The 17,202-nt window shown below is 41.7% G+C and overlaps 1 protein-coding gene and 1 pseudogene across 3 annotated transcripts; both read right to left on the bottom strand.

Annotated features, from left to right (window-relative positions):
- Positions 1-196: 196 nt before the first annotated feature.
- LOC146966976 (ribonuclease inhibitor-like) lies at positions 197-2,738 on the bottom strand (annotated as a pseudogene). Its single transcript, XR_015034558.1, has 6 exons — positions 2,734-2,738; positions 2,444-2,620; positions 1,728-1,851; positions 1,158-1,331; positions 392-582; positions 197-264 (listed from the first exon to the last, which is right to left on the bottom strand). The product of XR_015034558.1 is annotated as a ribonuclease inhibitor-like (transcript).
- An 845-nt stretch (positions 2,739-3,583) lies between these two features.
- Positions 3,584-15,441, bottom strand: LOC146966975 (protein NLRC3-like). Of its 2 annotated transcripts, XM_085763584.1 has the most exons (6): positions 15,276-15,441; positions 14,269-14,284; positions 13,033-13,136; positions 6,720-6,946; positions 4,686-6,516; positions 3,584-3,770 (listed from the first exon to the last, which is right to left on the bottom strand). In XM_085763584.1, the coding sequence occupies exons 1-6, from the start codon at positions 15,407-15,409 to the stop codon at positions 3,584-3,586; spliced, it is 2,499 nt and encodes an 832-aa protein (XP_085619710.1). In that variant the 5' UTR covers positions 15,410-15,441. The 2 variants fall into 2 exon arrangements, with proteins under 2 accessions (XP_085619710.1, XP_085619709.1); XM_085763583.1 differs by lacking the exons at positions 14,269-14,284; positions 15,276-15,441 and having other exon boundaries at positions 13,033-13,171.
- Positions 15,442-17,202: the final 1,761 nt, after the last annotated feature.

Here is a 17,202-nt window from a genome sequence, read left to right as displayed (position 1 = left end):
TCAGTTCGTTCTTCACAAATGTTTTTCTCCACAGTTTTCCTCTTTGGTGATCCAACAGCAGTTGCAGTGGTGTCTGTTGTTGAGTTCACTGGTTTATGGTGAGTAAGGCAGGCTGTACATGGCTGTTCTCACAGAAAGAATGATCAAACCCTTTCTCAAAGTTCTGTTCAATACAAGAAGACTTTGAGCCCAAGCAGCAATCGGCTGCAAGTGCAAAGTCCAGGTCAAGGAGGTGGGCTAATGGAGACTGGACAGCATCACTTCCTGCAGAGAAGACAATAGAGGTGATGGATAAAATAAAAAATAAACATGGAGGCTGTCACTGAAGATCTGACAGATGGACTGTATAAAGATCAACTTCATAATGCTTCTCTGAAGTAAGAATACTGACCCCATCCTTATACTGATTTTAGAGTCTTCAGTCCACAGTCTGAACTCTCCACAAGACCACACAGCTCCTTCACATCTGAATCCTGCAGCTTGTTTCCACTCAGGTCCAGGTGTCTCAGATGAGAGGGGTTGGACCTCAGAGCTGAGGCCAGAGAAGAACAGCTGATCTCTGACAAACTGCAGGACCTCAACCTGAATAAAGAATAAAATATGTCACTTTAGCAGGTCAGGTCAAGCCCCCGCTTGAACTTGCTCAGGTTTTCATCATCTGTTTAGAGCAAAAATCTGAATCAACAGGATGCAGATTAAAAAAGTCGGTAACACTTTACTTGACGCCTATCTCTATAACGCATTATAACCATACTTATAATGAGTTGTAAAGCAGCAATAGCACTGTATAACTAATTGTTAGTAACTCACTGACAATGCCCACATTGATAATGCATTATTAATATAGTTTTAATGTGTTATAATTGTCTTATAAACGTGTATAACTATCATTATAAACACTCATTAATTATCATAAGGCTTTATAACAATAACACATCATAGAGCATTGTATAATGGCTTATAAGGTCTTAGTATTATAATAGAGTTATAATGCTCTATAATGTGTTATGCTTATTGATATAAAGTCTTATGTGATTTATGAGTGTTTACGTTTATAAATACTGTACTGTATATCTTGGCAGAAGACGGGGGCTGATCTAACATTATAGTCACCACACCACACTTTGACAGCACACAACCTAAACATGGTGTCTGACCTCAGAGCCTCCAGTCTACAGTCTGGACTCTCCAGAAAACCACACAGCTCCTTCACTCCTGAATCCTGCAGTTTGTTTTCACTCAGGTCCAGTTCTCTCAGATGGGAGGGGTTGGCCTTCAGAGCAAAGACCAGAGAAGAACAGCTGGCCTCTGACAAAGCGCAGAACCACAATCTGAATACAGAATAGAAAACATAGACAAAAAACATATGTAATCCAATTTCTTCTAGGACCATAGGATTGTGTTTCTTTATCTTTGGAGCAGCTATAAACACTTATTATGTCAACTTCAAGTGTGGAATTCAGATGTCATTTTTCAAATGATTAAAATCTGAGTTAAAAAGGTTACTTTGAAAATCTAAAAGTTTGGAAGTTAGGCCAATGCTGATATACTATCAATAAAATCAGACTGGGCCTCCTGGGATTCTCAAAGAGCAGAGGTTTTACCTCCTGCTTTTTGAGAATAACAGTCACATAGAGCATAATACAGTAATAACAGCTCCAGAAATATTTTAATGTGATCTAAGTCTGGAAACTTCTTTAAAACACAACCGAGAAATGGTTCCTGACCTCAGGATCTCCAGGTTACAGTCTGGACTTTCCAGGAAATCACACAGATGCTTGACTCCTGAATCCTGCAGGTAGTTGTGGCTCAGGTCCAGGTCTCTCAGATGGGATGGGTTGGCTTTGAGAGCTAAGGCCACAGAGGCGCAGCTCATCTCCAACAAATTGCACCAACTCACTCTGAAATGTAAAATAAATAAGGTGAGTTTAGGAGAGAGTTGCAGTGTTTCATCATCTGCTCCGAACTGAAGAAAGAACAGGAAGTAGAAAATTCAGAAAAATTAAATTCCAACAAACAAATAGAATAAAGATTAAAAACAGACAAATACAAATTCTTTAATTGACAATTCTGGTAATAATAGTGTTTGTGACAGTGTGTGATTATATTATATACAGTATATTATGGCTACAATAGTGTTCATGTGCAACATGAACCATCATCTTATGCACAAAAGTAAATTTAATCAGATATCTGAGCATTTAAGGCAAAAACTAACATTTTTGATTGCAACTAATTTGTTAATTTCAGTTTGATCTCATTTAAACAGATGCACAATTTCCTACATTACTGCTGTGGCTCAACATTTCTTTGTCACAGTCACTAGAATAAACCAGAGAGGAAGGAAATTGGTTTTTCTTTTTTTTTCTTTTTTACCATGACGATCCAATACAACTTTGACAGCACATTAATCTCATTACAGGAATAAAACGTGGTGTCTGACCTCAGGGTCTCCAGTCTACAGTTTGGACTCTCCAGAAAATCACACAGCTCCTTCACTCCTGCATCACGCACATCGCCGTTTTCACTCAGGTCCAGTTCTCTCAGAGGGGATGGGTTGGCCTTCAGAGCCGAGGCCAGAGAGGCACAGCTGACCTCTGACAAATCACATTCCCTGCATCTGAATGAAGATTAAAAATATATATTTGCAATCCAATTTTCCAATCAAGCTCTTCCATACCATAAACAACTGAATACTGAACTTTGATACAAGAGAGTAAATACATTGCATACTCCATACTCCTGCCTATAGATCTGTCAAAAAATTCCTTCAGTTTTCTTTCAAATAATAGTTTCTGCTGTATTGAAATGAGGAAGAGTTTGACTTAGAGTTTGACTCATCTTATAACTAAGGTGGTGTAAATAGCAATACACTTTTCTGGATACTCAGTCATGAGTCAATCTTTGTTTTGTTTGCCTTGACAGTCATGTAATCGCACATATTACAATTTCATCATTTACTATACAAAAATATTATTATCATGGTGTCGAAAAGTAGGCTTTTTGTAACTTCAGTTACTAAAGTAAAAAGGGAAGTAAAATTTGCTGTGTTCAGCTCAAGGCCTCTTCTAGTAAAAGGATGTTGTGTAACAAGGATTAGGGTTAGTGCTGTAACATCACATTTAAAATTATGAATCTGAATATGAATATGTCCCCACTTTCCTGACTACTACTGCTTTTTGTTTCTTTCTTTATTTAGATACAATTTTGGAAACTGAGTTTTAAGATGAGATTCCTGTTTGTGAACTAAAATAAAAAATTTGAATCTCCGAAGATTGAGAGAGAGACTCCGATTTTAATTGCCATATTATTTTCGAAATCCAACTGGTCTGATCCCACACATGCTGGAAGGTAAACTCTCAGCTAAGTTTTAGGGCTGAGATTCTGGGCTAGGGCTGGTTGACTTCATAACTAATGGGGGTTGACAATTGGGATCAGGCCCACAATTTATCAAAGCCTGTCACCCCCAGCATGAAAAGACTTCCTAAGAACTCTGCCACCCCCAAACGAACTAGAATCCCCTTCTAGTACCAAGTCCCTCGATGACACATGTGAGGAGAACATTATATTTATATTAGGTTGATCAGTGAACTGACCTCAGAATCTGCAGTTGACAGTTTGGACTCTCCAGTCCAACAGTCAGCAGTGACACTCCTGAATCTTCAATGTTGTTTTTACTCAGGTCCAGTTCTTTCAGATGGGAGGGGATGGACTTCAGAGCTGAGGCCACAACTTCACAGTGAATCTCCGAGAGTCCACAGCCAGAAAGTCTGTGATGATGAAAAATATATAGCTTTAATTGTGGATAGAAATTGCTTTAGGCTATACATTTTGAGGAGAAATCCAATTGAAATGAGAAACAGTGTATCATAAGTCAGTCAAAAGATTGGCAGTAGGAACTCCCCCTGTCCACATGCCCAGATCCTGGAGCAGAACGTTGAACCTATAAAGACTTTTGGCTAAAGGACAGAATCTAGATATCCTAAAAAAAAAGGGGCAAAAACTGCAAAAATATCAGTGCCCATATGAGTCCTACTCGGCTATCTATGAGGTTGATCTGTATCCTTAAAAAGAGAAAAATCATGGTGTTTGACCAAAGTGGCATGACTGAGAGAAAGACCTAACATGGTTTGAGAAGAAGAGTTGTTCGTCATCAATGATACCCAGCTTTCTTGGACCAATTGGCCAAGATCCATGTAGAAACATTGGGGTTTTATGGTGAGGGACAGGTATAGGTGGATCATCTGCATCATGTAAGTCCTGCAAACCTACCAGTTCTTGTGGCACTTGGAGGGGATGGGGTAGAAAATGTTGATTATTTGCTGTGGCCACAAGTGAATATGACATCAGTGTTTCAACTTTCCTTTCCAAATGGAAAGGGAAATTAACGAAGGTTTAGCTTAAGTGCACTGTCTGCAAGCACTGTCTGCTTTTAGTATTAGTAGTATTTGTCAAATGTCATGAAATTTGGACCATCAGAACACTGTCAGCACAAATCCTAAGGTTGGAAACATCCAAATTTAAACATGAAGCTATTCTTACAAAATGTTCATATTGTTGGCAACAAGCAAAACAAATACTCTGTGAATTTCAAGATGTGATAGAGAAAGTTACTTTACACATGCTCTCACTGTTTGCTTTACAATTGGTGGCTTTAGAGTACTGTCAATCCCATGAGGACTTACTGAGCCTTCCTGCTGTTCCTCACAGCTGGGATCAGTCTCCGTCGTCCCTCCTCTGATGCGTTGTACTTCTTCAGGTCAAACTCATCCAGAACTTTCTCTGACATCTGCAGCATGTAGGCCAGAGCTGAGCAGTGGATCTCAGAGAGTTTCCTCTCTGATCTGTCCTCCGACCTCAGGAACTCTTGGATCTCCTGATGAACTGAGTTGTCGTTGAGCTCCATCAGACAGTGGAAGATATTTATGCTTCTCTCAGGAGAGACATCATCTCTGTTCATCTCCTTCAGGTTGTTGATGGCTCTCTGGATGGCTTCTGGACTGTTCTCCGTCTGACCCAGGAGACCTCCTAAGAGTCTCTGGTTGGTCTCCAGAGAGAGTCCATGAAGAAAGCGAACAAACAGGTCCAGGTGACCATTTTTACTTTTGAATGAATCCTCCATGTTATCTGCCAGAAAATAATCCAACATATAGTCAATTGCACCGTCAGAACATTGGTCGTCATCATCTTCTGGGAAAGATTCATCTTCATCGTAGTCGTCTGGTACTATTGTATCCCTGTTGACGTAACGATAAAACATATAGACTGCAGCCAGAAACTCCTGAATGCTCAGATGAACAAAGCAGTAGACTGTTTTCTGGAAGATCACACTCTCTGTTTTGAAGATCTCAGTACAGAGTCCTGAGTTCACCAAGGCCTCTGTGACATCCAGACCACACTGCTCCAGGTCTTCTTGGTAGAACATGATGTTTCCTTTCTCCAGTTGCTCAAACGCCAGCCTCCCCAGCTTCAGAAGAACTTCCCTGTCAGCCTCCATCAGCTCCTGTGGACTTGTCTCTTGTCCCCCATCATACTTGTTCTTCTTCCTCTTTGTCTGGACCAGCAAGAAATGTGAGTACAGGTCAGTCAGGGTCTTGGGCAGCTCTTCCTGGTCTGTGGTCAACATGTGCTCCAGAACTGTAGCACTGATCCAGCAGAAGACTGGGACTTGACACATGATGTGGAGGGTCCTGGACATCTTGATGTGTGCTATGATCTTGCTGGAAAGCTCTTCATCACTGGACCTTCTCCTGAAGTACTCCTCCATCTGGGCGTCAGTGAAGCCTCGAACCTCTGTTACCCTGTCAACACATGTAGGAGGGATCTGATTGGCTGCTGCAGGTCTGGAGGTGATCCAGACCAGAGCCGAGGGAAGCAGATTCCCCTGGATGAGGTTTGTCAGCAGCACGTTGACTGATGAGGTCTGTGTGACATCAGACACAACCTCCCTGTTGTTGAAGTCCAGTGACAGTCGGCTTTCATCCAGGCCGTCAAAGATGAAGAGAAGTTTACAGACAGCCAGCTGCTCTGCTGTCACCTTCTGTAATGTTGGATGGAAAACATGGAGCAGCCTGAGAAGACTCAACTGTTGATCTCTGATCAGGTTCAGCTCCCTGAATGAAAGCAGAACCAGCAGACTGACATCTTGGTTCTCCAAGCCCTCGGCCCAGTCCAGAGTGAACTTCTGCACTGAGAAGGTTTTTCCAACGCCAGCGACGCCATTGGTCAGAACAAATCTGATGTGTTGCCTCTGTTGGTCAGGTAAGGCTTTAAAGATGTCGTGACACTTGATTGGAGTTTCATGGAGGTTCCTCATCATTGAAGCTGTCTCCAGCTGCCTGACCTCATGTTGAGTATTAACCTCTTCACTCTGTCCCTCTGTGATGTAGAGCTCAGTGAAGATCTCACTGAGGAGGGTTCCACTTCCTGTTCCATCAGTTCCTTCAGTAACACGTTCACATCTGCTCCTCAGACTGATCTTATGTTGATCTAAAACCTCCTCCAGACCACTACCTGCTGAAAGAGAAGAGACAACGTCAGACTGAAGAGAATCTGAGAATCTAGTTGCTACAGATAAAACAAGACAAGCAAAAGAAAATTTGTTCTGGTATTTAGGATCATCTTCAATGTCAGTGATACAGTATGTGATGTAAAAAATGACACTATATAATACAACAAGTCCTTGTCTCAGAAGTCATGGCGTAGTAGTACTGTCTCACTTTGTATGGTGCTGGACTGATCCAGTCCAGGTCTTGTTCTGGACGTTTGTCCACACTTGGGACAGGATATGTCTCCTGATGAACAAAACTGGTCCCAGTATGAAGTGAGGCATTGTCTGCAGAACCAGTGTCCACAGCTGGTAGAGACCGGATCTTTCAGGATGTCCTGACACAGAGCACAGCAGGACAGCTGCTGCTCCTCTGGAACATCACTCATCCTGTTTTCTCTGTAAAGAAATGATTGATAAAGATATGATTTGTTGTTGAAAAATATGGAAAGTCAAAGAGAAACGTAAGAATGCAGCTGCTGTTCAAGAATTCAAGTAATTTACTTAGTATGGGGATAGAATACTGACATAAACCGCGCAATGAAACTTGTGCGCTTTTTTTTTTTTCCGAGTGCTTTCAAAGCACTCGCAAGTTATTTTGTATCCTGCTTTTCTGCCCCCTGGAGCAATATTGTGGCCTTCCAGGAGAAAAACACGCGGTCTCCCGCACCGCAGGTGACGATGCTAATCGTTTTGCTAAGGGGTTGACACTGCTTGGCAAGCGGGTTAGCACGACTTTTATGGGTGAGTGAGTTTACTTCCAGTACCGCTAACCGGCACAACCTGTCACAACCTGTCACTTCTCCTTACTGGTACCTCGTGACTGTGGCACACCTATATCCCTATACCTATATATATATACATGTATATATCTTCCATCAGGTCAGTCTGCAGTAGAAACAGTCTCTTACTGTGTGTGTGAGGGTCCAGGTTGGTTCCTGAAGTACAGAGGTTCATCTCTGGACAGGTCAGTCTGACAGCTGGGGACAGGAGACACTGCTCTCACTCTGTGGCTCTGACCTCTGCAAACACAAACATGTGTTTTATTCACAGTATTTCAGTAGAGACTTGATTCATTGTCAGAGGCTCTCTGCTGCAACTTGACGTTACACTGCCAGTCAGTGTGATCTCTTCAGTTCCAAATGTTCACAACTAAATCTTGCTGGGTGAGACCTGCCATTCCAAACTTAAGTTCTGGTGTTCTGCTGCTGCTGAATCAGCAGAACCATTTATCTTTTTTCTACAACAAAGTAGTAAAATCCTCCGGTTTCATTCAGTTTCCACAGATGCTGTGTCCATGTTTTTTCAGGTGGTCTCACTTGGTCTCAGAGCATCATCTTCCATCAGGTCAGTCTGCAGTAGAAACAGTCTCTTACTGTGTGTGTGAGGGTCCAGGTTGGTTCCTGAAGTACAGAGGTTCATCTCTGGACAGGTCACTCTGACAGCTGGGGACAGGAGACACTGCTCTCACTCTGTGGCTCTGACCTCTGCAAACACAAACACATTCACATTACTGTAGCATGGTTCTTATTCCACCTTTTCCTGAACGGTTCTCAAGAGCAGACCAGTTCACGCAGCAGTGGATGAAGGTAAAACATCAAGACAAAGACAAATTAATGTTTTGTAAAAGTGAAGATTCAGAATATTTTCAGGTGGTTTACTACAGAGGTATCTGTCGTTTCTGTTGAGAAAACCCAACACCCTTCTTAGTTTAAAGGGTCAATATTAATGCTTTGACGTCATTGTGATGTGTTGTATTTGTGCTGTTTGCCCTCTACCCTCCCTTTTTTCTCCAGCAGGAGAAAAAAGAAAAAAGTTTTCTAATTGCTAAAGTATGGACACAGGTTGAGGCCTGCTTGGTGCCAGAATGGACCAATCAGCAGCTGTCTATCTGTGTACGTGTGGGACTGGAAGTAACAGCATGAACCAATAATGAAGTTTCACTAAAGCTTATTCAGAGTACCTATTCTGTTTCATTTCTGTATTACCCAGTCCCTACTATTTATTGTTACTTCCCTGTGTCCTGAGACCCAAGATCCTAGGAAATGTAACAACCAATGATATTAATCTATTAGTGGATCATTTTGTCTTTAGTCTGTCTCAGAGCATCATCTTCCATCAGGTCAGTTTACAGTAGAAACAGTCTCTTACTGTGTGTGTGAGGGTCCAGGTTGGTTCCTGAAGTACAGAGGTTCATCTCTGGACAGGTCAGTCTGACAGCTGGGGACAGGAGACACTGCTCTCACTCTGTGGCTCTGACCTCTGCAAACACAGATGTGTTATTCACAGTATTTTAGGAGGGACTTGTCATTTTTAATGAATTGTCAGAAGCTCTCTGCTGCCTCACATCTTCACCCTAGCCTATTTTGTGTCCTTCAAAGGCCTACATTATCCTCAGCATTGTACAGGTTCTGTCCCATTGCAGCTGCCTGCCACATCTGGGGTCATCACTGGCAATAGGGTGTTATGTGACAATAATAAAGGTTGCTGCCTGCCTTTTATAAGGCCTGGCTATTACACACAACCTCATCATCATTGCCTCTCATATGCATATCCTTGTCCTCATCCTCTTCTATGATCACACATTCCATTCCTCTGCTGTTACTCATCGTTATGAACATCTCTTATGCAGCATCAATAATTCATTCTCTTCCGAATTATTGCCAGCTTTCCACTCATGCATCAATGGTTGTCTCCCCTGCATCATGTGGCAATTACTATAATACTGTAGGTATTTATTATCTGCCCTGCATGGTTGCTACCTGTTCCCCGTCCTCTAATGCTGGTCTTTTTGTTTCAAACTGTTCTCAGAGCATCATCTGGTTCATCATCATGAATATAAATGTATTAGAGGATCATTTTGTTAGAAGTCATTCTCTCTCAGTGCATCATCATCAGTTTACTGATCCCTGAGACTCAAGGGAATGTAACAACCAATGATATTAATCTATTAGTGGATCATTTTGTCTTAAGTAGCTCTCAGAGCATCATCTTCCATCAGGTCAGTCTGCAGTAGAAACAGTCTCTTACTGTGTGTGTGAGGGTCCAGGTTGGTTCCTGAAGTACAGAGGTTCATCTCTGGACAGGTCACTCTGACAGCTGGGGACAGGAGACACTGCTCTCACTCTGTGGCTCTGACCTCTGCAAACACAAACATGCTTTAATTCTCAAGAGCTCAAGAGCAGACCTGTTAAAGCACCAGTGGTAAAGGGAAAAACACCGGGGTAAAGATAAATGAAAGATTCTCAATGGTGTAAATTCTCACATGTGGGTTTTCAGGTGTTTTGCTGCCGAAATAAATAGTTTTTGATGAGGAGACCCAGCTTAAAGAGGAACTAAACAGGACTTTTCCTGTGGCTATGCTACATTAATTAAAAAGCTCCTGCGTAATTGTAATAGTTAACTACATGACTTGTGACTTGTTATGAGTGAGAATGGAGGCTCTCGTAACATTGTATATGTTATGTAAGGTTATGTACTGCTCCATGTCTTGATTTGTCTCCGGCTTCGTTGTAAACAAATGCACATGGCCAGGAGGAGGGTTAGCAAAACACAGGAAAAGACTTAGGTTCCTCTTTAATGGTTCAGTGTAAATGTATTAGTGAGTCATTCTGTTCTCAATCATTCCTGGTGCATCATCTCATATTAGGTAGTAGAACTCCTTTACTGTGTGTGTGAGGGTCCAGGTTGGTTCCTGAAGTACAGAGGTTCATCTCTGGACAGGTCAGTCTGACAGCTGGGGACAGGAGACACTGCTCTCACTCTGTGGCTCTGACCTCTGCAAACACAACTGTGTTTTATTCACAGTCAGATCATTGTCAGAGGCTCTCTGCTGCAACTTGACATTACACTGCCAGTCAGTGTGATCTCTTCAGTTCCAAAATATCACAACTAAATCTTGCTGGGTGAGACCTGCCATTCCAAACTTAAGTTCTGGTGTTCTGCTGCTGTTGGATCAGCAGAACAGTTTCTCTTTTTACTACAACAAAGTAGTATAGTCCTCCGGTTTCATTCAGTTTTCCACAGATGCTCATTATGTGTTTTTTTGGGAGGTCTCAGAGCATCATCTTCCATCAGGTCAGTTTACAGTAGAAACAGTCTCTTACTGTGTGTGTGAGGGTCCAGGTTGGTTCCTGAAGTACAGAGGTTCATCTCTGGACAGGTCAGTCTGACAGCTGGGGACAGGAGACACTGCTCTCACTCTGTGGCTCTGACCTCTGCAAACACAAACATGTGTTGTTCACAGTATTATAGAAGTATTCTTATTCTTACCCTCACTGGAAAGTTCTCAAGAAGATCGTGTTCAAACACCAGTGGAGAACAGTAAAACATCAGGGTAGAGACAAATAAATGTTTTTTCAACATGTAAATACTGTCATGCACATTTTCAGGTGTTTTGATATCAGTAATTTCAAGAGAGGAAACCTAGATCCATCTTAGTTTAAGGCAGCATCAATACTAATAGTTTTTTTTTCATCTTCCATCAGGTCAGTTTGCAGTAGAAACAGTCTCTTACTGTGTGTGTGAGGGTCCAGGTTGGTTCCTGAAGTACAGAGGTTCATCTCTGGACAGGTCAGTCTGACAGCTGGGGACAGGAGACACTGCTCTCACTCTGTGGCTCTGACCTCTGCAAACACAAACATGCTTTAATTCTCAACAACAGACCTGTTAAAGCACCAGTGGAAGAAGGTAAAACATCAGAGTAAAGATAAATGAACGATCAGGTGTTTTGCTGCAGAAATAACATCAGTAGTTTTTGATGAGGTAATCCAGCCTAATGGTTCATCATCATGAATGTAAATCTGTTAGAGGATCATTCTGTCCATTCATGATGCATCATCTCATTAGTAGAACTCCATTACTGTGTATGTGAGGATCCAGGGTCTTTCCTGAAGTACAGAGGTTCATCTTTGGACAGGTCACTCTTCATGGACAGGTAGCTGAGGACAGGAGACACTGCTCTGTCCCCCTCTTCTTCCAAATCCCTCATCTCCAGGGCTTCAGTCGTTCTGAGGGAGACCAGAGACACTGACTGTCAGCTCTCACACAAGAATCACACAAGGACTGAGAGAACAGGGAGTGACATGTGGCACAATAGGTCACATTAAAACGGTTATTTTCTATGTGCTATATTTTATGAAATTCAGGATTCAGTGATGCATTGACAGTTATAATTAGGTGGTAGTGACAGTAACGAGTGGGTGTCAGAATGAGGATCTCTGTGATAAAAGCAGATAATGCTGAGCTGCAACAACATTTAACAGCATACAGTAAAAAGTGTCATTAAATGTGTCGGACCAAACTGAACCCGTGTGTTATCATTCTGTGCATCACTACAAACACACCTCAAACTGTATTATCTCCTCAGTGTCCACAGCATCCTATTAGATTAGATAATTCATTATTCTATGTGACACCATCTGCTGAGTTGTGTTATGACTAACAGATACTAGCAATGAGTCTTTTTTGATTGGTTGTTGTTGTTAATTTGGTTTATCTCGGTTTAGTAAAGTCTAAGCTACCCTCTGTTTCTCTGTTAGCTTTTTCATAGTTCCTCATTATGCAGAATCAGAATTTTATTGTTGAATCTGTATTCCTTTTTCTATTCTGTTTTGCCATTTCCTGTTGCATCTATGGTTACTGCCCTGTTTCCTGAGACCCTTTTGGGAAATGTATCAACCGTAGATATCAATCTAAAATAGTGTAGTAGCTTAGCTTTGTGATAAAAGCATGACATTTGGAACACGTACAGCCAAAGGCATTCTGAAAATAACTGGATATGGAGCCATCTTGGATTTTCAATATAGTGGCCATGGCAGCCATTTTTCAAAATGGTCACCAAACAGTTTTCATATTTGTGATGGATATAATTTGATACCGAGGTCATAATCAGTTAAATTTATTTACTATACCATTCTAAATTGCTTTTGCACCCCCAAGATGGCTCCATATCCAGTTATTTTCAGAATGCCTTTGGCTATAAATGTACCAAATGTCATGCTTTTATCACAAAGTGATAAAAGTGATTTTGTCCATCAGGTCAGTCTGCAGTAGAAACAGTCTCTTACTGTGTGTGTGAGGGTCCAGGTTGGTTCCTGAAGTACAGAGGTTCATCTCTGGACAGGTCAGTCTGACAGCTGGGGACAGGAGACACTGCTCTCACTCTGTGGCTCTGACCGCTGTAAACACAAACACATTCACATTACTGTAGCATGATTCTTGTTCCACCTTTTCCTGAACGGTTCTCAAGAGCAGACCAGTTCACGCAGCAGTGGAGGAAGGTAAAACATCAAGATCAAGACAAATTAATGTTTTGTAAAGGTGTATATTCTGAATATTTTCAGGTGGTTTACTACAGAAGTATCCGTCTATCTGACTTCCCTGGGAATGTAACAACCAATGATATTAATCTATTAGTAGATCATTTTGTCTTTAGTCTGTCTCATCTTCCATCAGGTCAGTTTACAGTAGAAACAGTCTCTTACTGTGTGTGTGAGGGTCCAGGGTCTTTCCTGAAGTACAGAGGTTCATCTTTGGACAGGTCACTCTTCATGGACAGACAGCTGGGGACAGGAGACACTGCTCTGTCCTCTTCCTCCATAGAGTCGCTCCTCTTCTGGTCCTGAGTCACTCTGAGAGGGAAACTTGACTGTCAGCTCTCACACAAGAATCACATGAAAACTGAGAAAATAAAAAGTAACACCATGTGTTCTTTCAGACGCTCATCCCCTAACCCCTACCCTCACTCAGAGATTGTGACAGTAAAATGCTAACATTCACTTCCCTTCTTCTGCTCTGCCTTGTTCAGTGTTTTCTTGGACAACTGACTTTCACTTTCACTTTCACTACTGACTTCACTCCTAAGTTCATGATACTGTTAACTCATGTGGTTTTTTTCTCAAGACTTTTTTTAAAATACAGATTTAGAGGTTTAAATTCCAATTATTCAAATAAGTTCATTTAATATGTCTGTTGAATAGGAGTCTCAGCAGTACAGTTAGAGGGAGCAGGAGGCCAATGCAGTCACATACTGTAGAACCACAACAACGTCCTACTGAGACTCCCACACCACATCAGACACTTTTCTTTCTCACACAATGCAGGACGTTCAAAGTGAGAGGACAGCTGTTCCACAGTTCACACATTCATCATTCAAAGTATCATCACTTCATGTATAAGACTCTGGTATTGAAGCTCCCACATCAGACACCTTGTGCTACTACTACACTGAAGGACAGGAAGGAGTGCCTGGTTTCATGAACTATGTAACTGATGAATAATGAATATTTTGATGAGCTGGATCAACAGGAAATGGAAGAAGAGGTAAAGGATCAACTAATAAAATTCAGAATGCATCATGTGGATTTTTTTTTTTTTTACTTCATTCTGAGGATTTTCCCATTTTTACTGTAATTTTCTAAGAGACGTCACAGGCCAAAACTGAGAAATAATAATGAAAATACAAAACACAAAATCTTCTTCCAGTTGAACTTGACACTATGTATTATTATGTGACTAACAGCTGTCAGAGAAAATAACAGGTGGATAGTCAGTGGTTTATAATCATTAGATTTCTGTAGAAAACTTTTTTTTTTTTTATCAATCATTTTAAAACATTTAACTTACTGTGTGTGTGAGGGTCCAGGTTGGTTCCTGAAGTACAGAGGTTCATCTCTGGACAGGTCAGTCTGACAGCTGGGGACAGGAGACACTGCTCTCACTCTGTGGCTCTGACCTCTGCAAACACAAACATGTGTTATTCACTTTATTTTATTATTATTCTGATTCTTATCTTCTGATGACCAATCCTCTAGAACAGACCTGTTCAACCACATAAAACATCAGAGTAAAGATAAATCAACGATCCAGTGTTTTGCTGCAGAAATAACATTTGGTGAGGTCATCCAGCCTCATTCAGCATCATGGATGTAAATCATTTTGTCCTCAATCACTGATGCACCATAGAACTCCTTTACTGTGTGTTCGAGGGTCCAGGGTCTTTCCTGAAGTACAGAGGTTCATCTCTGGACAGGTCACTCTTCATGGACAGACAGCTGGGGACAGGAGACACTGCTCTGTCCTCTTCCTCCATAGAGTCACTCCTCTTCTGGTCCTGAGTCACTCTGAGAGGGAAACCCCTGACTGTCAGCTCTCACACAAGAATCACAAAAGGACTGAGGGAAACGGGAAGTAACACGTTGCACAATAGATCACATGACGATAGTTATTTCTGGTATATAATGTGGGTATGATTTTTTTCTTAATGTCAAAAAATGTTATAAATGTGTCTATGTATAATTCAGAATACACTGTTACACTACCAGATATAATAATGCAGTAGTGACAGTAAGTAACCAGTAGGTGTCACTACAGTATCACTACATGAACAGTGCATGAGCAGCGAGCAGCACAGACTGGATGGTCCTCAGTTTCACACCACATCACTTCACAACATCAACTTCCTGTCTCCCCTCGTCACATGTCACTCATCCAACCAATAACAGGCAGGCAGAAGGGAAAGTGAGAAGAACTACACTGGTTTAATCTAACTGTATTGTGGCTCACTTGTCCACATTTCACATTAGGCATTAAATGCACAAACATAGATATCATATCTAAACATACATGTAAAAAATAATTAATTGCCATAGCTTCAATTAAGTTTAAAAATATTTGAGTCATAACTTAAAAAATAAGAATATGAATGGCTTTGTAAAGGTTCTCTTACTGTGTGTGTGAGTGTCCAGGTTTGTCTCTGAAGTACAGAGGTTCATCTTTGGACAGGTGAGTCTTCACAGACAGACAGCTGGGGACTGGAGACACTGCTCTGTCCCCCTCCTCTTCCTCCACACACCCACTCATCTTCTCAGGCCTGAATCAGCCAAAGACGGTGACTGTCAGCTCACACACATGAGGACAAACAGGTCTGTTCAAAAAAGTCATAGCCCAAATACCAAACACAGACATAAACACACACAGATTGTTATCTCTCCCTCTTCTCTCTGTGTCTTCTTGTGGACAGCAGCTGTCTCTGGCTGTACTTCTGTCCACATTGACCACAGACTGTAAAATATTAATATTGTTGTATCAACACTCACCTGCCTCCGCCTTCAACCCCCCCATGCTCTGCCCAGGTAAAATGGAGTCTGAACTACAGTATCTGACATGACAACTTCAAGTTAATGTTCAACCGCCCCCTCCCTCCTCTCAGGTACCTCGATCACCTGACACCTGATTGGCTGGCTCTGCCCCTCTCTGTTTACAGGAAAACTGTCTGGGCTCAGAATCAAGAATGACACGACTGAGAGAAACAAATGACAAATTGAAAACAGTGCCCCTCTATGGAGGCTCTGTGGAGAAAAGGATAAACCTCAGGTGAAGTCAGGCAGCAGCAGGTAGGAGAGACAGGGTGAAGTTATTGATTCTGATCTTTGGATGCAGCATTTGAGAGTGACGATGCTGCTGCAGACTCAAAACTCAATACAGAACAGGAAAGCGCTACAGTACAGTTACCTATATTGTCAATATCAATCAATACCAAATTCAATATGAAATTGCCCTGTGCATTGTGTCCAGGAAATGTTTGTTGCAAATGTGTTATGAGCTATACCTCACTTGGAGCCTCTCTGTCCTGTTTGCAGATGAATGATTTTATCCCGTAGCCTAAAGCCTCCAGTTATTGCACCTACAATGAACAGAAACAGCTGGCATCAAGAATTCAAGCCACAACTTGTAAAGGCGATGTGCCTGTAATGTGTTTCCCTGGCCCCTCCCTCTCTTTCTCCAATCAACTGTTTCATCTGAGCCTCAGCAACTAGTCAAACTGCTGCAGTATAAGAAGTGGGTTCAGATCTCTACTTCTTGCCAGATCATTCTGTTCACTTCAGTGGTCTGCTGTCTACTTCTTAATCTTGCTCATGTTGTACTCCACCTTGTTGATCTGCCTCAGACTGAAACCTGAGCCTGCCATGCTTCAGTTATCCTCACCGTCTGCCAGCCAAACCTGCTCTAAAGCCTCCCTGCCCCTCCCTCTGTACTCTGTACCACCATCACTCCACCTCAGGTTTTGAAGGAACTGGAATTATGAGACTCAGGCCCTGTCCACATGTGAATAACGGCCGAAATTGGATACTTTTCTATGCGTTTGTGGCTTAAATAAAGTATTCTATTCTATTCTATTCTATTCTATTCTATTCTATTCTATTCTATTCTATCATACACACCTAAACAGCGTTTTTGGTCCTTAAAATGGATATTTCCAAAAATCCCTTTCAGGCAGTAGACTTTTCAATATGCCGTTTTCATGTTTATGTGTGGAGAAGGAAAACAAGTTTTTGGTTGCACAGGGACACCAGCATAGCGTGCTTGAAAAAAAGTTTTAATTCATTTAACGCTGCTGATGCTGTTTTTTGTGACACCCTGTCCTGTATGGTTGTGTTCCTCTCTTTCTTCTAGATCTCAGTGGGTGTTGCTAGGTAGTTGCTACCTGGGTACTGTACACCTGAGCCCAGTGTTCCCAGGGCTTTTTGAATCCTTCACATTTCTCTCTCTTGTTCTTTTCTTTTCTTTTCTTTTTCTTTTTTTTGCGATCATACCAGGGCCGTTGTATAGGGGAGAAAGGTGATGATAATTCTAGGGGCCAGTAGGGCCCAAAC

The sequence above is a fragment of the Trachurus japonicus genome, chromosome 20 (genome assembly GCF_045865225.1).
Source record: "Trachurus japonicus isolate A0001 chromosome 20, Traja_1.0".
Classification (NCBI taxonomy): Eukaryota; Metazoa; Chordata; class Actinopteri; order Carangiformes; family Carangidae; genus Trachurus; species Trachurus japonicus.
The sequence above is the reverse complement of the archived record's forward strand: the minus strand, read 5'-3'. Positions and strand labels throughout refer to the sequence as shown.